The sequence below is a fragment of the Zosterops lateralis genome (genome assembly GCF_965231275.1).
Source record: "Zosterops lateralis genome assembly, chromosome: 14".
NCBI lineage: Eukaryota > Metazoa > Chordata > Aves > Passeriformes > Zosteropidae > Zosterops > Zosterops lateralis.
The window spans coordinates 1,366,442-1,390,033 of NC_139774.1; the positions used below are offsets into that span (position 1 = coordinate 1,366,442).

Consider the following 23,592-nt stretch of genomic DNA (forward strand, 5'->3'; position numbering starts at 1 on the left):
GCAGACACACCCAGCAGACGCAGGGTAGAGTGTTGTGTGCGAGTCAAGCCTTGAGAACTTGTTTTTCCAGTTGTGACTTTGTATTGCACCCTCACCCAAGGGGGTGCAGTCCCGCACAGAGCTTGAGCCACCGGTGAGGGCAGCAGGTTCTGTGGGGGCCCGGGAGAAGTGCTGAGGAGCAGCTCCAGTGCAGGGTTGTTTTAAATAGCACATCCAAATTAAAGTATTACCATGCAGTGACTCATCCCTGTACAGAGAGCAGTTACTGCTCTGCACACGACACATTAGTATGCAAAGTGGTGTTTGGGTTTGTAGGAAGTGGATTAAATGTCAGGCACTGATAGAATCTTAAAGCTTTCTGAGGCCCCTGAAAGAAGTCACAGGCACCGGTGGTCCTGCACTTAGAGCAGAACTAAGTCCTAAGGATGGGCTTGGAGGCTGGGTTAGGGTGGCATTTGTCACTTATCTGTCACCAAGAGGCTGTTGATTCCCTCTGCCTTGGCTGCAGACCAGGCACCCCTTCTTCCTGAGGGTGGCAGATAATTTATTTCAAAGGTCTTTTTAAGTTTCCTTACAATGTGCATTTAACATTAATGTATCAAAATGCTACATTCAATTTTTAAAGTAGCCTTTTGTTAGCTAGTACCTGTACTGATCTTGTACCTTGCGTGAGTGCTGACCCATGTACCAGTAAACATGTACATCATGTTTAGTGTCTAAGCATAAAGCATTCCCAGGTGTGAGTGATTGTAAGTGTAAGGATGCTGTTACATGTCAGAAACTAAATCAAACTCACTGCTTCTGCCAAGTGTCTTCTGTTCCCATGCAGAGGTCAGGGAGAATAGAGCCCTTAGGGTAATTTCTGAGGATCAGGTGCTAGGAAAACCATATCTTGAAGACACATTCCAGACACACGTCTTGGTGTCATGGGCTGCTTAGTTGGGAAGAACTATGCACTGTGAAGGGTGAGGGAAATCCCAGAGCACAATGGTGAGTCTGAAATGTTTGGCTCTGCACTTCGGGCACAAATTTCAGCTGGAAGGAGTAACCTGGAGGCTGCTGCTGTCCCATTGCTGTGGGGAGTGAGTAGAAAGAGAAGCCTCTTAGAGGTGAGAAAACCACATCCTGCTGGATTTGTAGAGTTGGAAATTTTGGAAATAAGAGTAGCAAGAGCACTTGCTACTACTTGCTAAAAAACGAGTGTGGGTGGGGTTTTTTTGTTTTGTTTTGGGTTTTTTGTTTGTTTGTTTGTTTTTGTTTGTGGTTTTTTTTGTTTGTTTGTTTTTTTTGTTGTTTTTTTTTTGTTGGTGGTGTTTTTGTTTTTTTTTTTTTAATATGATACTTGCAGGGGTATTTTGCAGTGTTTGATAGACTGGGAAAACCCTTAGACCCTGGGAACAAGTTGGTAATGGTGACTAATAAAATAAGTATAAACTAACAACACACTTGAGCCTTTGCATTTCCAGCCCAATGAAGCAAACGGCTTTAACTCCCTCCGTGTGTGGTTTCTGTGCCATTAAAATGAATGGGCGCAATGAGGGCACGGCGGGGCTCGGCTGTGGGTAGGAGGGGCGTTCCCACCTTCCCCTGAGGAAAAGGGAGAGGAGGAGCAAAAGAATAAAAATGGCTTTTTAAACCTATTTTGTAGATGAGGCTTCGGCACGTAGTCAGAAAAGAATCTATATTATGTCCCATTTCCTAATGTAGAGCCTTAAAAACCCACGAGCCCTGGGCAGAAACGCCACTTTGTGAACAGGAGTGTTGTTCTCATAGTGTTCCATTATCCCCTCCCTCAGTGAGGCGAGGGATCTGCCCCTCCCGAGTGAGCCGAGCTGGCCCGAGGGAGGCTGGGGGAGTCTCGAAGGGTGGGTGCTCGGTAACGGGGAGTGTTGGCAGCTCCGTCTGAGAGCGCTGGGGTGTTCGGCCCCCCGCCCCCTCCTCGCCAGTGCCACAAGATGGCGGCTCCCCCGCCGAACTGCGCTTCCCAGCGTGCCCCGCGCCGCCGCGCGAAATGGCCGCCAGGTACCGTGAGGGACTACAGCTCCCGGCATGCCGCGCGCTGGGAGGTGGGAAAAGACTACGCGTCCCGGCGTGCAGCGCGCCGCCCCTCCGCCGAAGCTGCGGCCTGGCGCGCGCCTGCCGCCGCCGCTTCCGAGGGAGAAGGGGCGGGGCCGGCGGGGGCCCAGCGTTGGCGGAAGTGACGTCAGGTCCGGCAGTGTGTGGCGGAGCGGGGCGGGCCGGGCCGAGCGCGGACCGGGCGGAGCGGAGTGGGGCCGGTGGGGTCCGGGCGGGTCACGGCGGAGCGGCGGCTCCTCTGCGCACCGCAGGTGAGAGGCGGGGGGACGACCCCAGCACGCACCGCCGGCCCCGCCGCGGGGGGCTTTAGGGCGCCGCCCCCTCCCCTGAGGCGGCGCCGGGCCGCGGCCTCCACCCCCCGCGGCGGTGCCGCCCCTCGGTATTGTCTGCGGCGCCATCCGGGGCCTGCGGGGGCGGCTGGTGCCGAACAAAGCGGGAGCGGGGGGAGGCGGCCCTGCGCCGTTACCGCCCGCGCGGGGCTGAGGGCAGCGAGCGGCGAGGCCCGGGGTTACCGACGGCCGGGGTTACCAACAACACGGGCTCGAGGCGCCTGCGCCCCGCGGCGGCTCCGCTGTTACCGAAACATGGCCCCGGAGCGGATCCGGCTACCCGGCGAGGGGCCCCGTCCGTGCCGGGGCGCTGCTCCCACAACCCCCGCCTTAGCCCCGCGCGGGGGAGGCGGCGTTCGGTAACCTCCGCGCAGCGCCTGGGAGCGTTTAGATCAGATAGCGCTCGCGTCCCGCCTGAATTTGATTAAGAAATCTGATTATTAGACGAGTATAATTATTAGACGGTTATAATCAGCTCCGTTGATAAGAGCCATGTGCTAATCTCGATAGATAAGGAGGAGCTGGGCCGGCGCTGCCGCCTCGCAGGAGGAATCGCCGGGTAATAAACAAGTCACTGACTCCTGCCCGAGTTGCTCTGAAACACCTTCCCTTAATCTTCAGCTCACACACTGAAACCATCACGTGTTATTTTGGGGTGCTTAAAGCAAATATCGTAATTTTTTTCCTTGTGGCGGGTAAGGACCTGGGTTTGCTGCAGGGAATTAGGCCTGACCTCACCTCCGGAGAAGGCAGTGGATAATCTTCTTTCGTGACTGGGTTTTAAAGGCAGACTCTTTAAGTCACAAAGCTCTGAATTTTAATGGTGGTTGGTCAAGGGTTGTTTATGGCTATAACTGCAGCAGAATTCAGGGAAGTGGGTGAATTAATGGGCCTTAGTGATGTTCTGGAGTAACAGGTTACACACTGCATGCAGAAAACAACTCAGGGTTAACTGAAAGCCTGTTGTTACGGGATTTTTAATTTCTGTCTTCATTCCTAAGGTAAAAATCCTATTTTTTATTAGTGTCTTTCCTTACGCACTTGCAGTGTGCTTGCTCCACCACCCCCACTCCGCGCCAAAATCCCAGAGAGACTTGGGTCAGAACCTCACAGTGTGTCACTGTGGCAGAATTCTCCCTGTTTTCTGTTCCTTAGCACTGCCAATGTTATATTTCCTCTTCTAGAGTGAGGAGCTTTGAACTCCTCTGCTTCCCACCTACTCCCAGATGGAAAATGGGTTATTTTTATTCCAGCAGCAGTGTAGCCTGGCACTGGGGCTTGTTTCCTGCAGCAGCCTGCTTAGATTGGAACTTTTTGCAAGACTGAAGTGGCATTTGGCTCTCCCCCTCAGAATTCCCTGACTGAAAAGGTTGTACCAGTACTGGTGAAACGAGACTGAGTTTGTCCCCACACTGAGCACAGAAACCTCTGTGTCTTGCAGTGGATAAAAGGGAAGGTTTATTTTATCTGGAAGGTTTATTTGTTCTGTTGGAAGCTGCAGAAAATTAAATCAGGAGTGCTGCGAGTGAGGGGCCAACCTGGGGCTTCCTCAGTGTTCCTGCAGGATAAGTGAGTGTGGACTTGTTTCCCGGTGGGAAAGGCATAAGTGGATTGGGGGCTTCATCAGACAAACTTCAAATATTCAGGCTGAGCCTGGGTCCTTCTTGAAGATCATCCCCATCATCCTTGGGGAGTGGTGGACAAAGCTGGTTGGGTCCAAGCTGGACTTTCCTCCCTCCCTCCTAAAGCTGGAGCTCCTGTCTGGTGGGAATACTTCAGAAATGGGAAAGCTGGCTCATGATTCAACAAATTAACCTTCCAAGCCTTTACACAAACGAGTAGGGTTGGTTTGTTGGGTTTGGGTTGGTTTTTATAATTATTTTTACCATTCTGGACTTGCCTGGGTACAGTCACCTTTGTGCAGAAGCTGCCCAGGTTCCTTACTGCTGAGGCAGTTACTGTCAGGAAAATAGTGATATCAAGACTAGCTCCACAGAAGAGAAGGTGAAAACACGTGCCAGTAAAAAGGGTGGGGGGGGAAGAAATTGGGGTTTTTAGGCTTTGTTTCCTGTACTCCATCCCATGTGTTGGCTTGGGAACTGCTGAAGTGGCTTAAAGCACTTTCAAGCTTGAATTGGGGTGTTAAAGGCAACATCCTTTCCTGTTTTATGTAAATGCTGCCAGTAATCCTCAGCAAGTTTGTTTTGAAAGAACATCAAAAAGAACCTGTTTTCCCTCGGTGGAATACACCGTGGAATACACGGGATCTGCTCCCATTTGTGTCACTTCCCAGGGAGTTGCAGTATCTTCCATGCTGGGGCTTGCCTTTGATTGAAAATCCTGGAACAGAGCAAGCCAGGCAGGTTCCTTCTCTTTGTGCTTTTCTTAACTGGTTACTGGGATGTGGCAGGTTTTTAGCTGGTATTATCAAGAGTTTTGAACCAAAACTTGCAATAATTCCCTAGATAACAGGACCAACTGGAATGCAAAGAGAAAGTGTGAGGTGCTGGGTGATAAGCCCTTGTACTCTAATAACAGCAAGGCTGTGTTTTGATTCCCAAGAAGTCATTCTTTGATATACAGACAAGGAGCTGAAGTGTTGTTTTGATAATAAAATATTTTCACTTGCTGCTGCAACTTTCATTGTTAATTTTAACATGAGAAAAACATTCGAATTTGACTTGAGTCATGGATTTTTTTGGTCAGTTTTTTTTTTTTTTTAGGTCATTTTTTTTAAGATGTTGCCTCACTTTGCATACTGTTTAAAGAAAATTGATACTACCAGTATTAGTGTCTGACAAATCCTGAGCTTTTCCAGTGTTGATCTGTGTATTTGGGCATGGTACAGAAAGGGCAGCAGTGTTGTGTCACCTCAGAACACACAGATTTCCAAGTTGCCCTATGCAGGGTCAGTTCCTTGTGGTTTCTGCTCACTGCAAGGTTTCCCAGTGGGAAAGGGCTGTGAAACCTGGCTCGTGCCATCACACACAACACTTAAAAGTGCTTTGAAAAACAAATTCTCCTTTTGAATGTTGAAATATTTTCCTACTGGCAAGTACGTGTGCTTCCTGTTTTTTCCTGTCACTTTTCATTTGCCATGGTGCTTGGCTTTGGTGAGGTTCAGTTTGGGAAATTAATTTGTCCCTGGAATCCTCACACAATGGGAGCAGTGGTTGTGATGCTGTTCCTTGCTGTGATCTCAGAGCTCTGCTGCAGTGGGGACAAGGCTGCTGGAGCCTCCAAATGCAGGTGCAGCCTCCCTTCCCTTGGGCTGGGCTTGTGCGGAGGCAGGGAAGGAGGAAGATGTTTATTTGCTGCCCTCCTCAGTTGCAGGTTTGGGATCGGAGTGGCAGCCATGAAGGACCCAAGTCGCAGCAGTACCAGCCCCAGCATCATCAGCGAGGATGTGATCATCAACGGGCACTCCCACGAGGACGACAACCCCTTTGCCGAGTACATGTGGATGGAGAACGAGGAGGAGTTCAACAGGCAGGCAAGTCACTCCCTGCTTTCAGTGGCTTCTCTGTCCTTTGTCACTTCCCAGCTGAAGGGACAGGGCCGGGGTCCACCACTGGCAGTCCTTTGGAGAGGAAGTTTCAGATTGCCTCTCTGGAGTGATCCTAGGGAACAAACAGACCCATTTCTCTGCCAGTAAATGCTTATCTTCTGTAGGTCTGGTGGAAAACACAGGGAGTGCAGCACATTCTAATGCATGCATTAATTCCCTGCTTCTGCAGGAGGGAGGGGAGAAAAGAGAGTTGACAGAAGAACGTGGCACTTGGGAAGGGCTAGCCTGGGAGGTGTTCATGTGCAGACATGCCAAGTGTCCCAGTGCTGAGCTGGGGAATTCCAGGTGCACACCTGCCTTGGGAACAGCACTGCTGCTCCACAGGGTGCTGGGTGACTGGGCTGCTCATTTCCATACTTGAGTCTTACAGCTCCTTTCTCCATCAGGTGGGAAGGAAGCCTTACTTTCCTCTGCCACCTTGCCTCTGTCACCCTTTTCTCTCCTGCTCCGGAGACTGGGAACCTCTTTCCACACCCCTTTCCCATTCCCAGGTTGCTCTGTGCTCTCCATAGCTGCTGCCTGTGCTCCAGCCCTGTGGCTGTGCTGCGTGCTGAGCCAGCAGCATGGGATCCTCGGGGTGCCAGCAGCACTGAGTGCATTCAGAGTCAGGTTTGCTCACAAAACCTCCATTCTCTCTTCTCTCATGCATTTTTTCCTGTTTGGTGGCTTTTTTCCCCCAGGAACTGTCCCACAGTTAGCATACAAGGGGTATAGTTCTCTGGGAAGGAGCTGAATTGTGCCACGATTTTTCAGGCACAGGTTCCATTGTTAAAACAGAGGAAAGGTGGGAGAGTGAGGGGAGAAGGGTCATGCTCAGACAGACAAACACTTGGGGCAGCCTGGCCACCTGCTGCTGCAGACACAGCCCTCTGGGAGCCTGAGCAAGTTAAACTGGAGCTTGAAAATAAAAATAATTTCCAGTTATTTGGGGAATTAAATGTTATTTAGCACTGCTAGAGCTGCCATGGAGGCACCTCTAGGGGTACAGGCTTGTAACCAGCCCCTGGAGCCAGGCAAGCCCTGTGTAACAGGAGCCTGTGGCTGTTTGCCCACAGCAGGAGGGAGGCAGTGCCTCCTGGAGGTGCCACCCCGGCTGGAGTGCTGCTCTGGGGAATCACTGAGTCAGCCTTCCCTGCCTCGGAGCACGTGGGCACCAGGTGAGCTCCTGAGTGATTGCCCCAAGGGCAAGGACCCAGATTGCACAGCAGTCCTGATAATCTGGTGTTAATGTTTTTGATTTGGTGTTTGTGTAACTGAATTTCCACTCCAGGACTGAGGAGGTGTTTGATTTCAGAGCAAAGGATAGATGGGAAAACTTGTTCAAGCTTCCACTGAGTGAACTTCTAAATCTGTCCCGAATAATTTTCCCATTCCCTTGTGTCTGGGCAGGTCCTTCACACCAGCTTCTGTTTCCCTGCTTTCCACTCTTAAACAGTCTGATGCAGGACATGGAAAATTTGTAGGAGGAACTCCCTCCAAAGTTTCTTTTACTGAACAACCAAGGAAAACAGCTTTAATCTCTGCACTGTGGCAGTTCTGCATGGGGTGCTTTGTCCTGCTCCCAGGACAGCAGGGCTGCATTCCTGACAGCTGCTGGGATCAGGTGGGGTTCCCAAGGAGAGCACAGTGGGCGAGCACATACCGACAGCCGATGAGAGGCTGCTTGTTCCAGGTGACGGGCAGAGGTTATTTTTTCCCCAGGAGTCCCTCAGGACACTTTCCTGGGGAGTGTTGCCTGGCTCTGTGTGTTGGCACAGCTCCCTTCCTCATACTTGCAGTGAGCTCAGTCCAGACTAGTTGGTACAGCTGAAATTTTTGCTTGGGACCTACATTTTCCTTCTTTAGGTCATAACAAGCTGCAAACAAAACAGCTGGGGCTGGCAGGGCTCTCCTGCCTCTCCTTTTCAGCTGCAGCCCCAGGCCCTGGGACAAAGCACTGATATCCTTCCTGCCACATGGACATGGTGCTGGGCTGGGGTGCTGCTGAACAGCTGGGAAGGTCAGCTGGGTGCACACTCCTGGAAATAAAAACCCCCATGAGCTCACAATAGATTCTTGCTGAAGCAGTTTCTTTTCATTGCACAGATTGAAGAGGAGTTGTGGGAAGAAGAATTCATTGAGCGCTGTTTCCAGGAGATGCTGGAAGAGGAGGAGGAGCATGAATGGTTTATTCCAGCCCGTGATCTCCCACAAACAATGGATCAAATCCAGGACCAGTTCAATGACCTTGTTATCAGTGACAGCTCATCGCTGGAGGATCTGGTGGTAAGCTCATCCTATTTCTAAGGCTCAAGTCTGTGCAAGGCTGGGTCTTACTGCTGCTTATGGCAAGAGAAAGTCCTTTCCAGCAGGAAGGAGCCTGTTAAACCCTGCCTGGCTGTGCAGGGTAGGTGGGAAGGATGTGTCCTCATGGGATGTGACCTGTTTGGTCGCTTTCTTCATGCCCACGTGGAGCCTTTCCCAGCCCATGGCACAACTCCAGGAGGGGGTGGGATGTTCTGAAAGAAGAGCACTGAGTGAAGCTGGGGCTGTGAAAGGGTCACTGGGCATCCGCCAGCACTGACACATTAGGCTGATCTGAGCCTTGTCCCAGGGTCTCGTTGGGATTGGGAGAACCACAGCAGATCCCTGTCGAAATTCTAGGGAAGGGGAAAGCAGCCAAACTGTGATTATTTCCCTCTTTTTGCCATCTGACTTCTGTGCAGAGCTCAACTCAAAGGAAAGGGCAGTCTGTGCTTATTTTCCTTCACAGAATCCAAAATTCCTTGTACAGAGCACAGACCCCACATCATCCTGTCACACAACTGCTCTGAGATTCAGATGCAGACCCCAACTTTTCCAAGCTGAGGCAGCTGCAGGCAGCAGTTTCAGCCTCAATGAAGATCAGAAGAGCCTAATCCTCCATTTCTTTGTGAGAAAGAGCTCCTTTTGAAGCTGCTGGTGTGCACCTCAAACTGCAGGACATGGAGCAGCAGCAGCTTGTCAAGGGGGAGGACAGAGTCACAGACAGAGACATGTAAAAAATCAATACAGTGCTCATACACATGAAATTCGCAGAAGTGGCTGAAGTTCCTGGAACAAGTCACCTCTTGCTTAAATAAGCAAAATTTGGAAACCTCATGGCATGTTTTAGTAGCTCAACTTGAGAAAAGGCTATTTCAGCATGAAGGGAAGCTGCTGTGTTTGCTGCATGCCTGTGGTTTGCTGCTTATTCCCTGAGCCCTCATCCAGCTGAAACTTCAGGTGGAGCTAAGGAAGGTTGGATAACTCAGGGAGTAGCACAGAGGAATGGGCTTTTCTGGGAATTACTGACTACTGCTAAGTGTAAGAAGCCTATTGTATACCTGATTGTTACTGTAGATACATAAACCTTTGACTCTAATTGTCTTCAGCTTGAAAATGGAAGCTGAAAATAAATTATTCACCTCAATTTCTGTTTTTCCCTTCCTCAGGTCAAGAGTAACCTGAATCCAAACGCAAAGGAGTTTGTTCCTGGGGTGAAGTACTTAAACATTTGAGTAGACTGGGCCCTCTTTCGGTGGATGTAGCACAATTTCCACACTGTGAAGCCAGTATTAGAAGATTTAATTGTAAAAGCTCTCTCTTCTTGTCACTGTGTTACACTTATGCATTGCCAAAGTTTTGTTAGTCTTGCATGCTCAATAAAAGTGCTGAGACTGTTATTAAGTAAATCTGTCAAAAGTTTAATGGAAACATAATTGGGCCCTGGCTCTGTGCGAAGGAGGCAGTGAGGTAAGAAGCACCAGTCAAGTTGAGACAAAGTACTACGTTAATAAAACCTTCTGCAGACTCTGATTTTTTTAAACAGGACTTGGAATTTGCGGTGAATGGTCAGTTTTTAAGTAAAGATGTGTTAACTGGTGCTAGCTTGCACCTGATAATGCCTTAACTTCCAAGTGAAAGTGAGGAGATCTGATTGTTATGCAAATTAGCTAACTTTCCTTTGAGGTATCAGTGTTGTTACTAATGCTAATTTCCCCCCCCCTGCAAAACATCATGATCCTGGGAAGCAGCGTGAGCTTAACCCAAATCTCACAGACCTGTACAGAGTCGTAGATCTCAGCTCCTTAACTAACATCCAGACGATTGGGAGGAAGCAGTTCCCTGTCCTTTGCAGTGTGTGATCATGTTAGAAACTTTCCCTTCCCGTGCTGTTCAGGGAGGTGTGAGATCCATCTCAGTTCCTGCCAGGAACAGGCGCCCTACATAGCACTGCCTATGGAACCCTCAGCATCCAACTTCCCACAGCTGGATTTAACCAGGCAAACCCCAGCATTAGTGATTTGAGTGGTGCTTTTCCCTTGCTTTGTTTAATCATCACTACACAATAGTCTACAGCACAACTTTTTGGGTTGGTGTTTTTTTTGTTTTGTTTTGTTTTGGTTTTTTTTTTTTTTTTTTTTTTTTCTTTTTCTTTTTTTTTTTCTTCTTTTAATAAAGCTAGAACAGTTTTGGCTTCTTAAACTTCATATTTGGGTAGGTTAAGCTGCCATACGTGTTCAGTGTGAATAGTGTTTAAGTTGAAAATATTGTAAAAAAATTATATTTTTTCAAAAATATTTAAAAAAAATAAATAATAGTAGAACTGATGTGGTGGCTGTCTCATAACTGGGCATCTGGCATGGGAAGTGGCTTGGCAGTGTGTGCAGGACAGGGCTGGCACTGTGGAGCCCTATGGCCCTGGATCCTGGCTGAAGCTGGACTCTTCATGGAATCAGAGTGCTCTGGAAGAGACTGCAGAGATCCATTTCCATGGGCAGGGGTGCCTTCCACTGTCCCAGGCTGCTCCAAGCCCTGTCCAACCTGGCTTCAGACACTTCCAGGGAAAGGAATTTATTCATCTCCTCCACTCCATTCACATCATTCTCTCTGTGGCTGTTCCCGGCCTGGCCCTGCTGGCAGCCCTGGGAGCAGCTGGGGGCACTCAGAAGCTGGTGCCTGGAGCTTGGCACAGGAGCCCCAGAGCTGGAGTTGAGTGCTGGCTGCAACAGCTTTTCCAGCCCCATCCACTCTTGCTTCATGGAATATCCTGAGTTGGACCCACAAGGATCAAGCCCAGGCCCCACTCAGGACAGCCCAGCCTCGCTGTTAGTATTTCCTTTTTAAGCTGGGATTAAACAGAAGGGGCACAGCTGGAGCTGCAGCTCTGCAAGACCGGCAGGGTGAGGTGGGGCCACCCGCCGATGTTGCCCTGCAGCAGAACCACCTTGCTGTGTCAGCCACTCGTGCTCCAGGAGGAGCCTCTCCCTCCTGAGGGAACTCAGCTGCACCAACCCCTTCTGCTATTGCTCTGCAAAATGACAATGGAGTTACCCCCCTTGCTGGGCACTGCCTTCCCTTCCCATGCAGAGAGCTGCCCTTCCTAGAGCTGGCAAGACTTCTCTGGGATTTCCACTGACCTGGCAAGAGAGTTCAGACTCGAGGACCTAAAGTAAAAAGTCAGCACATAGTAGCTGATTTCTATCTGCAGTGAGAGAGTTCCACCAGCAATCCTGCGTGGCTGCAGTTTGTCCATGAGCTTTGGCCTGGCCACCATCACCTCGGGGTGGTGGCAGCTGAGTGCAGCAGCCAGGGGCCAGCATGTGGAGCAGCCAGCCTGGCCATGGCTGCTCTCCTGGTGCTGAGTTTATTCCTCTCCTGTATCCTGTAGCACTGGGATGTTCACTGGGGGGGGGGGGGGCTGCCGCTGGCCCTGGCAGCCCCGCTGGGGTTTGGGGTGTGACTGCAGCAGAGCTGGTGGCACCCAGTGCTGAGCAGCACTGGCACTGCCCCCAGGCTTCCTCTCCGTCCTGCTCCAGCCCCAGCGGGTGGGCTTGGGAGGACAAGGGAATGAGAGGGGACACAGTTGGCTGCAAGTGTCACATACTGTGACAGCTTGCTCAGCACCAGCACCAGGACAGCAGCCAAAGAGGGGGCTCAGAGCCTGGCTGGTGCTCGTGGGAGGTGGGGAGGGGTTGTATCTGCATCCCTTGGAGTTTATTTTAAGTTGGGGTAGGGTTTTTTTTTCCTTCATGTTCACTTTTAACAGATTTTCTCACTTCTCCCTGCTCATGCTGGGGAGCGAGTGTGTGAAGGTGCCACCCCGGCCTGTGACAGGGTTGTGCAATGTTGCCTCAGTTCAACTTTGGTGCGAATTCCAACCTGGGCGAATTCCAGGCCCAGAACTGGCCTGACCCCGCTGAATTGGGGGTCAGCCACCTCTGTGCATGCATCTGAGAGCACCCTGGTGGCACGGGGCAGTGTCACCAGCACAGCCAGGACAGAGCAACGCTCCAGAACCCCCAGAGCAGGAAGGGTTTGCCAAGGGCTTGTGCTGAGCTGCCTCTCCCACAGCACCAGGTTCAGGCAGAGCCCACCTGTAAGAAATCCAGCGTGTCTCCGTGTCTGGCAGCCCAGGAGGAGTACAGTTAAAGGTGCTGACGGCTTTACAGTGCTCAAAGGACAAGAGAACGGTGCAGGAGGCAGCAGAGACACTGGCCAGGCACGTGCACTTGAATATTTTATAATTTTTAATGTGTCATCTTAAATTAGGCACCCTAACGCTGGTCTGGACACTGCCCCACGCAGAGCCCGTGACAGCTGCTGGGTCACGGTGCTGGAGCCGAGGGCACAGCATGAAAATCCGTGGCCCCGGGTGAGAGTTGGTGGCCCCGGGGCTCTGGCTGGCTCCGATGTGGCTGAGTGGCCTCAGCAAGCGCTGGAGGAGCCTCAGATGGAGCACGGCACGGGGTGGCGGTCCCCCGGAGTTTGGGGTGTCCCCCAAGAGCAGCGTTGCGTTTCCTTAGCCCCGCGTTCGAGCCGAGCATCAGCAGCTTTGGCTTTAGCCTAGGTGGGCGCTACCGAACCCCGACAGCCCCCGGGAGCTCGGCTCGGCTCCTCCGGCACTGGGGCGGGACCTCCCGGGACCCTCCCCTCGCTCAGACCTTGGTGCACACCGAGCCCCCGTCGGTGCCGTCCGGGCCCTCTGCGGCCGCCGTGCCCCTGCCCTTCGCCCGGGCCCTGAACCCGGTGAACACCGGGCAGATGGGCACCTTCCTCAGCCAGCGGCTCCTCCGCACCGCGCCCATGCCGAAGGGAAAGTCATAGCTCCTCAGGCTGGCGCTGCTCGTGCTGTCCGAGTGCGCTCCTGCCTTCCACTGCACCAGCCCTCGCTCCTCCTGCGTCCCTGCGGGATGTCCAACGTCACCCCCGGCCCTGCCATCCCCTCTGGAAGCTCTAAATCAACAGGAATCTGCCCCAGCCCCGCTGCTTCTCCCTCCCCGGCCCGTGTGCTGCAGTTACCCGGGATGGTGTTGTCCAGGACGAAAGCAATGGTTCCCCCGACGAACATCTCCGTGGTCAGCAGCACCGTCAGGATCTGGTCCAGCTCGGCGACACCTGCGAGAGCGTGGGACCAAGCCGGATTTCCCCGCTGTTCCCCTGGGGTGGGCGAGCGGCGGGAGATCGGGTCCCCAAACTCCCAAAATTGAGGTTTTTCGTGGTGGGAGGTACCTGTGTTAATGGCCCCGGGGTGGGAATCCAGGTAGTTTGGCAGAGTCAGCCCGAAAAACATGGCAAAGCCCAGCACGAAGAGGTTTCGGGAGGAGTTCATGTCGACGAACTGCAGGTTGGAGAGGCCGACGGCCGTGATCATTCCTGCCGGCAGAGACGCGGCGATGCAGGCGGAGGTGCCCGCGCTGGGCCGGGCATCGGGGGCTGCCCCAGCCGCGGTGAGGGTGCGAGGAGCCCCCGTTCCTCCCAAAACCCTCCTGCACCCTTGGGCTCACCAGGCCCCGAAGCTGCGGGAACGTGGCCCCGGGCTGCCGAGAGCAGCGCTCCGCGTTCGGGGGAGACAGTTACCGAATAAGGTGCAGAACATCCCGCCGAGCACGGGGTCGGGCAGGGAGGCGAAGAGCGCCGTGAATTTGCCGACGGTCCCCAGCAGGAGCATGATCCCGGCGCCGTACTGGATCACCCTCCTGCTCCCCACCTGCACAGAAACACCGAGAGCAGGTGACGGCGCCCATGCCCCCCGGGCCGAGCCGGGATCCCTCCCCCGCCCCGGTACCTTGGTGATGCCCAGGACGCCGATGTTGGGGCTGGAGGACGTGGAGCCGTTGCCGGTTCCCAAGAGCCCCGCGATGATGCAGGAGATGCCCTCGGTGAAAATGCCCCTGGGGAACAACACAGTCGGGCTGGTGCCCATCCGACTCTCCCGAGGCATCTCTGACCGGTCTCCAGGGATGCCGCGGTGCGAGTGAGGTACCGTGGAGGGGGAACAGTCGGCTGTACCTGTTAATAGCGTGCACGGGGGGCGGGGGTGCTCCTGCCAGCCGGGCACAGGAGTAGTAGTCCCCGATGGACTCGATGATGCCCGCCAGCGTGGCGCTGAACATGCCCAGCACGGCTGCGGAGGTCACCGTGGGCAGCCCCCACTGGCCTGCCCGGGGGCAGAACAGGTCAGGGTTGGGAACATACCAGGACACCCCTGCCGGTGTCCACCGGTGCTACTTTGGGCCCCCCACCCCGGCTGCTCCCCAGCCCCGGTGATGCTGCACCAGGTCTCCACATCCCCCAGGGCAAAGGGGTATCGGGGGGCCCGGGGCGCCGCGGGGCTGCCGGGCACTCACAGGGGTAGGGGACACGGAACCAGGGTGCCACGGACAGGATCTCCCCGCGGGCGTCCGTCCTGGCCTTGTACCCGTACTCCTCGGGCCGGCTGGGGAAGACTCCGGTGCGGGTCAGCACGTAGCAGATCAGCCACACCAGCATGATGGCCAGGATGATCTGCGGGGCACACACCGGGTCCCTCCCGCACCGCTCCCGAGCCCACGTGTAGGTAAAGGGGGGAATTTGGGGCCGCCCAGGAATGCTCTCGGTCAGTCCCTACCGGGAACATCTTGAAGATCTGGACGCGGAGCAGGACAAAGCCGTGGCCCCGCCGGTAGCCGGGCAGGTAGACGGGGACCTGCCGTAGGTACTGGGCAAACAGGACAATCAGGAAGATGGTCCTGAGGAAAAAGAGAGACGGGATCCCTTGTGCCCCTGACATCCTCCTGGCTCCGTGTTGGACAACCCTGCCCCGTGTCCCCATGCCATACAGCACAGAGATGCCCCAGTGGGAGCCAGCCCGGTCAGCGGCCGCCTGGAAAACGGAGAGTCCAATGAGGGACACGGTGGGGGTGACGGTCAGCGGCCCGATGTAGCTGAGCAGTGCCCCGGGGAGCCCCAGCAGCCCGATGACCACTTCCACCAGGCTGGATACCACGATACCCCCCTGGATCTGCAGGGCACGGAGAGGGGCAGGAGAGGGCGTCAGCAATCTGCCCGGCAGTCTGGGTGCCGCGGGGGTGGTGGCAGGAAGGTGACATCATGTACCTCTCTCATGCGGGGCTGCCAGATGTGGGACGTGTTGAGCGGTAGTGACCAGTTGCCGTAGATCTGCTCTGGGGAGGAAGGGCCGTGAGGTGGTCTCGGGGGGCGGGGAGCAGCCAGACACCCCCTGCACCCCCCTGCCCTCACCTTCAGGGGGGCATCGCCACTTCTCCAGGGCCAGGATGGACTTGGCGGGGACAAGGAAGGCCAGCGCGCTCGCCTGGAAGAGGGGCAGCCTGGGGGGACAGAGGGATGCCTGCGCCCGGGCCCGGGGCTGGGCAGGGGGGCCCTCCCGGGGCCACGCCTCTACCTGATGCCCACGGTGGTCTGGATGAGGGTGGTGACGCCCACGCAGGTGAAGATGGTGCCGATGAGGTAGCTGACGGTGAGCTGGTCCTTGCCCACGCACAGGCTCTCGGCCAGCAGGAAGGGGACGGCGATCGTGCCGCTGAAGCAGGTCAGATAGTGCTGGGGGGCGAGGGGGGCGCTCAGCGGGGCTGGGGGTGCCCCACACCGCGGGGAACGGGGATTTGGAGTCTGACACTTTCCAGGCTGTACCTGGAAGCCGAGCAGGATGCAGAGGTACCAGGGGGGCACGTCCTCGATCTTGTAGAGCATGTCCACCTCCGGCCGGGGGGGCCTGGTGCCCGCCCCGGGGTCCTGCTGTGGGAGCACAGCTCAGCCTGGCTCACCCTGGGGCTGCGTGCAGGGACGGGCACCCCACCCTGCCCCACGGGAGCCCCTGTGCCCGCAGGGATGGGAGGGGTCCGGTCTCCATCTCAGCTGTGTCACAGATGGATTTGGGGTGCCCCGGTACTCACCCTGCCCGCCTCAGGCAGCTCCTTCCCAGGGGTGTGCGGGGAGCCCGTGGGGGCCGGAGCCAATTTTCCATTCTGGCAGTGAGGACGGAGCGGGGGGGGGGGGGGGGGGGGCGGGGGGGGCGCTGGGTCAGTGTCGACCCAGGTATCACAAGGGAAAGGGGCTGGGCTCTGCTCTGAGGGACGCGGATGACACCGGGCCATGACTCAGAATATTTCCCGTCAGTCCCAGCCCATGGCCACTCTGTCCTCCAAGAGTGGTCTAGGCTCCCAAACCCGCTGGTCCCTCCGTGATATTTTGTTCCTGAATACTGTGGAGGGGAATCCCCCCCTGCAGGTGATGGGAAAAATGGCACAGCCAGTCCCAGCCGCAGCATTCCAGTGCGTCCCCTTGGTCCCGGGATTCGCCACAGTTCCCAGGCTCACCCTGGCCTTTGCCAGCACCAGCAGGGCATCCTGACCCCGAGCTGCCCATCGCTGGGGTCAGTGGCCCTGGCCACCTCCTCCCTCCCCACCGCCCTGGGATGACACCGAGGAAGGGATGGGGACAGGGACGGCGCCTGCATTCACCTGGGGCTGAGCCAGGTCTCCTGAGCGAGTCCCCATCCTCCGGCGACGTGTCCCCGGCGGCGATGTCCCTGCTCAGGGGGTTTTATGGCCGTGGGAAGGACTTTAGTCACCTGCCGGGCGGTGGCGGTGGCAGGGGCGGCGGGCGGGAGGGCAGTCATTGGCTGCGGGTTGTGAAACCTGCGAGGGCAGCCCCGGCACGGATCAGCCATTAACTCCTTTAATTGGGGCTACACCTGCTCGGAGCCGCGCCGTGGTGAAACATTAGAGCCCGTGGGTTACAGAGTAATTCCCAGCTCGCCCGGACGGAGTCGGCGCTGATGCCGGCACGGCCGGACCGGGCGTCGAGCGACAGCGGCGACATCGGTGACAGGCGACAGCAGGGAGGCGCCCACCTCCCGGCACGTGTCGGCTCCCGCTGGGGACGAAGTCGGTTCCGAAGGTCACCGGGGCATTAAGCATTAACTGCGCCGGGCTAAAGCTCGTTCTGCCGCGCCTTGGGGGCGTCCGGGCGGTCCTTGCGGCCGGCACAGGGTCCCTTGTCCCCGTGGCACAGCAGCTGTCGCAGCTCGGCCGGGCCCCGCCGGTGCGCGCCGTAGATGTGCGCCTCGCCCTGCTCGCCCACGTAGCCGTGGCACAGCTTGGAGAGCCTGCGAGGAGGCGCGGTGGTCACCTGGAGGCGAGGGGACAGTGCCCGGCCCCCCTGCACCCCCAAACCCCTACTCACCTGCTCGGCCACGGTCCTCCCGACACCAGCACGCTCAGGGGCTGCTGCCTCGGCAGCCCCGGCCCCGACAGCCGCTTCTCCCCGTCCAGCTCCAGCACCCCGTAACTGCGGGCAGAGGGAGGCTGGAGGGAAAATGGTCTCTGGGGACACCCCCATCCCCCGGGGACACCCCCGGGGCACTCTGATCCCTGGGGCATCGCCTTGGGGACATTCTGGCCCCTGGGGACTCCCTGATCCCTGGAGACTCCCCCACCGCGGGGTCACCCTCATCCCAGGGACACCCCGCTCACCTCTCCCAGTCCTGTGAGCAGCTCCTCTCCAGCACCTCTAAGTAGTCCGACTCCTTCAGAGCCTTCTTCCCCATCTTCTCTTCGGCCTTGCGCAGCTGCTCCTCAATCTGGGGTGAAAAAGCACAGTCCAGGTAATGAGGGTGGCGGCGTGTCCATGGCCCTGCTCCCGAGCGGGGCTGGGGTCTGCAAACCCTTCTGTGCGGCCCCGGCAGCGGAAGCACGTTTGCATGGATTGGCAGGTCCACGAGGAGTCCCAAAAGGCTTTTCTAAGGTGCCCATGGGGAATATCCGTCAGTGGTGTGCCCCAGAAGAGCAGCAGCATCTCCCGAGGCTGAATCCTCCCCCCAAGGGCTCTCACCGCCGCTTTTGGGGTGCGGCATCCCCGGTCCCCACCTGGAAGGCGATCGCGTGGCAGGCGTCACAGCGCAGGGACTCGGGCATGTGGGGCGAGAGCCGCTCCTCGGGGCTCAGCTGGGGCGCAGGGGCGGAGTAGGACGGGGCGGCGGGAGGGTCCCCGCATGTGTCTCCGGCCCCTGTCCCCCCCAGCAGGCTCAGCACCAGCCACGCTGCCAGCACCGCCCGCATCCTGCCGCGCTCCCAAAGTGCGGGGCAGAGGCGTGGGGTGGCTATAAACCCCCGGGGCGGGCTATAAACCCCCTGGGGCTGGCGAGTAGCGCTGAGGCGCGGCCAGCACACACCTGCATCCGGCTGGGGCGGCCCATCGAGCCGATCGTCGCGGCAGGAAGGGGGGATGTGCATGGGGTGTCCCTGACCGAGTGCCTCCTCTCCAGGAGGTTTTTGCTCTAACTCAGTCCTGTAATGTGTTATCCCTTCTCCTCAACCTAAATCCTTCCTGGGAAGGTGTGGGCCTACAGAGGCTCAGGCGGGTGGGGGTTTGGGGCTCAGGGCCGGGCTTTAGGCTGTAGGGCTCACTGCAGAGTCCCTTCCTGCTCCCAGGGACTGGGATTTATCTGGTGGGCACTCCAAGACAGACAGAAGGACTGCAGGTTTCCAAGAGCCTCAACCCCTCACCTCCCTTTACAGACCACACAAGCACAGGATGAATAAGCAGATTTAAAGCTGTTTCAGCATTTTTATTACTATTTTGGGGTGTCTGTGCTGCAGCCGTGGCTGGGGCGGGGCTGAGGGTGGCCAGGCCATCAGTCCCCTGTGCGAACCAGTCCGGGTGATCCTTGTGGTGGGACCGGGAGGACAGGGGAAGCAGGACCTGTGTGGTCCCTTTGCTGGCGCACACCTCCCTGTCCCCCTAGGGCTGCCAGGTGCTCACACCAGAAAATCCCCTTTTTGTCGCCGTTTCCATGAGAAGCCAGTGAAGTCCAACCAGTGCCCGCTACCCCTCGGCACTTTGCCAGCTCAGCCGTGCCAAGGGCGATGCTGACTTTGGGCTAAGCCGGGCCGTGGGAAGGGACATCCCCGCGGGTCCGTCCCGTCACATCCGGAGCAGAGACCCCTCGGGCGCGGCAGGGCTGGCGCGGGCCGGGGGCTGCTCGGGGCCGGGGCTGGCCCGCATCCCCGTGGGGATGTAGTATAGGCTCTCCAGGTATCCGCAGTCGGGACCTCCGGCAGGGGACGACCCCTCGCCTTTGGGAGCAGAGCTGGGGGTCCCGGGGTTGTCGGCAGCCGGCAGCGAGGGGTGCGGCGGCGAGGGGGCGGAGGGCGGCGGTGCTGGGAACCCCGGGAAGCCACCGTAGGGTGCGTAGGGTGGGCCACAGACCCCCGGGGGCATCACCAGGGGGTTGAAAGGTGCCTGGTAGAGCCCGGTGTGCGATGCCACCGGTGGGACCAGCACCTCTAGGTACTGCCCAGTCTCGGGGTCGTAGAGCGTTTTCATCTGCGGCTGCCGCGGCGGCTCCATGTAGTAGCACTTCCCACTGCTAGGATCCACGAGCATCCTCCGCTGGGCGGGCAGGGGGGCGGAGAAGGGCTTGGGGGGGCTTTGCCTGCTCCTCCCACTCGGCGAGGGGCCATCGGTCCTACTGAGGAAATGAGGAGCATCCTCCAGGTGGGGCTGGGCTGGGGGCTCCACAACAGCCGGGCCCTCGGGGGGTCGGGGCAGGGGGGGCTCAGGGCTGGGCTTGCTCCAGGGCACTTCTCCACCAGGAAGGGGATGGGCACCAGTTCCCACCGGAGTGCTGGCTGGGTTGGGAACAAAAGGGGATCCAAAGAAAGAACTGGCCACATTGGAGACTGATGGATGCCCAAGGGAAGAAGAGACTGGGTTACTGACCAAGGGGGACCCAAAGGATGAGCTGCCTGGGTTGGAGATCAGGGAGTTCCCAAAGGATATGCTGGATGGATTGGGCACCAGTGGGGGCCCAAAGAATGCACTGGATGGATTTGGAACCAAGGAGTTCCCAAAGGATGCACTGGATGGTTTGGGTACCAAGGGGTTCCCAAAGGACATGCTAGATGGATTGGGGATCAAAGGGGACCCAAAGGACATGCTGGATGGATTGGGGATCAAAGGGGACCCAAAAGATGTGCTGGAGGGACTGGGGACCAAGGGGTTCCCAAAGGATGCACTGGATGCATTTGGGACCAAAGGGGACCCAAAGGACATGCTGGATGGATTGGGGACCAAGGAGTTCCCAAAGGATGCACTGGATGGATTGGGGACTAAAGGGGACCCAAAGGATGTACTGGATGCATTTGGCACCAAAGGGGACCCAAAGGACATGCTGGATGGATTGGGGACCAGGGAGTTCCCAAAGGATGCACTGGATAGATTGGGGACTAAAGGGGACCCAAAGGATGTGCTGCACAGAGGGGCCCCAAAAGACTTGTTGGAGTTGGAAACCAAGGGGTTCCCAAATGATGTGCTGGCCAGGCTGGAGGCTGATGGGAAGCCAAAGGATGAACTGATCACGTTGGTGACCATGGAGGTCCCAAAGGATGCACTGGCTGGGTTGGGGGCTGAAGGAGCTCCAAAAGAGGCGCTGGCTGGGCTGGGGACAAAGGGGGTCCCAATGGATGCACTGCCTGGGTTGGGGACCGAGGACAGCTTTGGCATCAGCGTGGATTTGGGGGCTCTCTCGGGAATTGCCAAGTAGTTGGAGTTCTCTGCCGGGGCAGCAGGTGGGTGGGGCTCTGTAGCCGCCAGCCACTGCGGCGAGCGCTCCCAGGCCTCCCTCTGCTCTGGTAGCCGCCCGGGGGGACCTTCGCTGCCGTCCCCAGCTCGGAGCGGAGCGGCGGGGCCGGTGCCACCGGCAGGGCTCCCGCTGCCCACCGACACCCGCCGGCCGCCGGGCTGCTCCTGCCCCTGCTCGCTGGCACGGGGCTCTGCCGCGCTCCTCGCCGCCGGCTCCGCAGGCCGCGGGCAGGGGCTGCTGCCGCCCCGGGCTCCTGCTCGGGGGTCCCGGCCGTCACCGCTGCTGTGCCGCTGCCCCAGCAACTCCGGCCCCTCGGCAGCGTGGAGCGCTCCGGTGACGCCACGGCCGCGCACCTCCTTCCCCACCGCGGGACTCGTCGGTGGCGGAGGCAGGAGAACGGTCTTCTCTGCCCGCAGCACCGCGCCGCTCTGAGCCGGGGAGCTCTCCCTGGCCACCGGGGCCGGCCGGCCCACCAGGACGTGCAGATGGGTCTCCACGTGTGGCACCCGCTCGGCCACCGGCGCCCGCGGTGGCACCCTGAGCTCGCTCCGCTCCCGGCGCGGGGGCGATGCCGGCGGCTCCTCCGAGAGGGCCGCTCCCCTCCGCGTGGCCTGGACCCTGGTGATGTTGATGGGGGAGCTGTGGGAGGGCGCGGGCCGGCTGCCGGGGGGCTTCGCGGGCCCCTCGGCACACGCCGGGGCTGCCAGCGCCTCCTCACCCGCCGGCTCCGGCGCCGGCTCCCGGCGGACCGAGGTGCAGTGGATGACCAGAGGGGCGGCCGTGGGCGGCTCCCCGCTACTCGCCGGGGCCACGGTGCCGCGGGAGGCGCCGGCAGTGCCGAACTTGAGGCTGTAGCTGCTCTTCACCAGCTTGCGCACGTCCCGGGGCTGCGGGACGCGCCCCTTCCCCTTCTCTTCTGACTTGGGGGGCGCGGCTGGCGGGGACCCTCGGGGTGCCGGGATGCCGGGGCTGGGCGGCCGGCGGGGCACTGCTGGTGGCTTCTCTGGCTGGCTCTGCGGCAGCGCCCTCGCCTCCTGCGCCCGGGAAGACGCGAAGGGGCGGCGCGGCGGGGCGGCGGGGAGCGCCCGGCTCTCGGCCTTGAAGGGAAGGGTTTGGGAGTGGATGGGGCCGATGGCTCGCTCCTTCAAGCTGGGCCACGGTCTCGGCGCCCTCGCGAACCGCGGGGCGACATCCAGCACCTTCCCCACCCCAGGCTGGCCTTCGAACAAGGCGCGGGCTCGCTGGTAGCAGATCCTCTCCGACGCGTGCTCCTCTGCGGCCGCGGGCAGCCAGCGGCCCTCCAGCACCTCCTGGTACTTCATCCTCTGGTTAAGCTCGTTGAACGTCTTCCTTAGGTTGCAGACAGTCTCCCTTGTCGCCTCGCTGAGCACCACGCCCTTAGTGGGATGGGTGGTGGTGGTGTTCCCCACGGCCGTCGTGCCCACCGGCATCCCGCCCCCCCGCAGGTCTTCGGCCGAGAAGCTGCAGTCCGAGCGGGACAGCGAGCTGGACTTGCCCTCCAGCCCATCCCCCAGCAGGTCGGTGCCGGCAGAGGATGGCCCCGAGGAGGTCGAGCTGCCCCGCAGCCCCTTCTGCTCCATCTTGATCCGCTGCTCGTACTGCATCTTCTTGGCCAGGACGTTTTTCACCAGGCATGAGGCCGCCCTGGTCCTGTCGGTGCCTTCCAGGGACGCCGCCTTCATGAACTGCTGGTAGTTGAGCCTGAAGTCCTCGCCGACGGCTCTGCCCTTGCTGGGGGGCTCCTTCCTGGCAGGGGGCTGGGGCGCTGGGCCATTCCCCCGGGGACCAAAGCCCGTCTCCTTCCTCTCCTTCCTCTTCAGCAGGATCTGGCGCTTGGGCACCGTCCTCTTCTTGCCATGGCCCTTCCTGGCCTCGCCGCTCTCCAGCTCCACGTCCACGCACTCGAACTGCTCCTTGCCCAGCAGCTCCCCGTCCACGCCGGCGGGGAAAGGCCAGCCCACCTTGCCATGCAAAGCGGTGCCCGCGCCCCGGGGCTCCCCGGCGCCCGCCGGCCACCGCCGCGGCCGCCCGCCGTCCTCCGACAGTGAGTTGGAGAGGCTGGAGGAGGTGTGGGAGCTGCACATGTCGAGGCGAGCTCCGGGGAGCCCCGAGAGGCTGCGGAAAGCCCTGGCCGTCAGCGCCTGCACCTCGCCGTCCACCTCGTCCGAGTCGCTGGGAGCCCCGGCGAGCATCGCCCCGGGCTGCCGCGGCACGGCCGGCTCCCCGCCAGCGGCCGGCACAGGCTGCCGGTCCCCACCGAGGGGACCCATCCTGCCCCCCTGGCCCGGCGCTGGGCTATTCTTAGCCGCGCTGGACAGCTGAGCCCGCTGCGGGCGGGCGAGGGGGCCGGGCGGCAGGGGCACGCCGGGGGCCCCCGCCGGAGCCCAGCGCCCCGGGGCAGCCCGGCCGGGCGATCCCTCCTCGTCCAAGAACTCCAGGCAGTCCTTGAAGGTCTCCGTGCCGTCCGAGCACAGGGCGGAGTGGTAGGAGGACACGGAGGAGCTCGACATGCTCTTGGTGAGGTCGTCGCGGGGCAGCCCCGGGAGGTGTCCGTCCTCCTCCTCCTCCTCCTCCTCCTCCTCCTCCTCCTCCTCCTCCTCCTCCTCCTCCGCAGACCGCCGGCCGTCCCCTCCCGCGCGGGGACACTCGTCCTCGGGGCCGGGCAGCTCGGGGGGGGACAGCAGGAGCGGCTCCCTCTTCCCGCGGGGCAT

At 58.7% G+C, this 23,592-nt stretch overlaps 4 protein-coding genes across 7 annotated transcripts; 1 reads left to right on the top strand and 3 right to left on the bottom strand.

The window, feature by feature from the left end:
• Positions 1–2,196: 2,196 nt before the first annotated feature.
• PAIP2 (poly(A) binding protein interacting protein 2) lies at positions 2,197–9,656 on the top strand. The gene is made up of 4 exons (XM_083871624.1): positions 2,197–2,327; positions 5,733–5,898; positions 8,059–8,238; positions 9,426–9,656. The coding sequence occupies exons 2-4, from the start codon at positions 5,761–5,763 to the stop codon at positions 9,489–9,491; spliced, it is 384 nt and encodes a 127-aa protein (XP_083727750.1). The 5' UTR covers positions 2,197–2,327; positions 5,733–5,760; the 3' UTR covers positions 9,492–9,656.
• A 2,829-nt stretch (positions 9,657–12,485) lies between these two features.
• Positions 12,486–16,846, bottom strand: SLC23A1 (solute carrier family 23 member 1). Of its 4 annotated transcripts, none has more exons than XM_083871658.1 (15): positions 16,737–16,846; positions 16,170–16,241; positions 15,907–16,008; positions 15,659–15,816; positions 15,496–15,584; positions 15,352–15,419; positions 15,075–15,256; positions 14,864–14,984; positions 14,604–14,760; positions 14,266–14,413; positions 14,042–14,147; positions 13,834–13,963; positions 13,486–13,629; positions 13,276–13,371; positions 12,486–13,159 (listed from the first exon to the last, which is right to left on the bottom strand). In XM_083871658.1, exons 1-15 carry the CDS (start codon positions 16,770–16,772, stop codon positions 12,912–12,914), a joined length of 1,857 nt encoding a protein of 618 aa, XP_083727784.1. In that variant the 5' UTR covers positions 16,773–16,846; the 3' UTR covers positions 12,486–12,911. The 4 variants fall into 4 exon arrangements, with proteins under 4 accessions (XP_083727784.1, XP_083727783.1, XP_083727785.1 ...); XM_083871657.1 differs by having other exon boundaries at positions 15,907–16,011; XM_083871659.1 differs by lacking the exon at positions 16,170–16,241 and having other exon boundaries at positions 15,907–16,011; positions 16,737–16,819.
• An 87-nt stretch (positions 16,847–16,933) lies between these two features.
• On the bottom strand, positions 16,934–18,335 carry MZB1 (marginal zone B and B1 cell specific protein; the record flags this gene model as incomplete). Its single annotated transcript, XM_083871452.1, has 4 exons — positions 16,934–17,383; positions 17,461–17,565; positions 17,751–17,857; positions 18,144–18,335. 4 exons carry the CDS (start codon positions 18,333–18,335, stop codon positions 17,209–17,211), a joined length of 579 nt encoding a protein of 192 aa, XP_083727578.1. The 3' UTR covers positions 16,934–17,208.
• An 865-nt stretch (positions 18,336–19,200) lies between these two features.
• Positions 19,201–23,592, bottom strand: PROB1 (proline rich basic protein 1; the record flags this gene model as incomplete). The annotated part of the gene is made up of 1 exon (XM_083871469.1): positions 19,201–23,592. One exon carries the CDS (start codon positions 23,590–23,592, stop codon positions 19,201–19,203), a length of 4,392 nt encoding a protein of 1,463 aa, XP_083727595.1.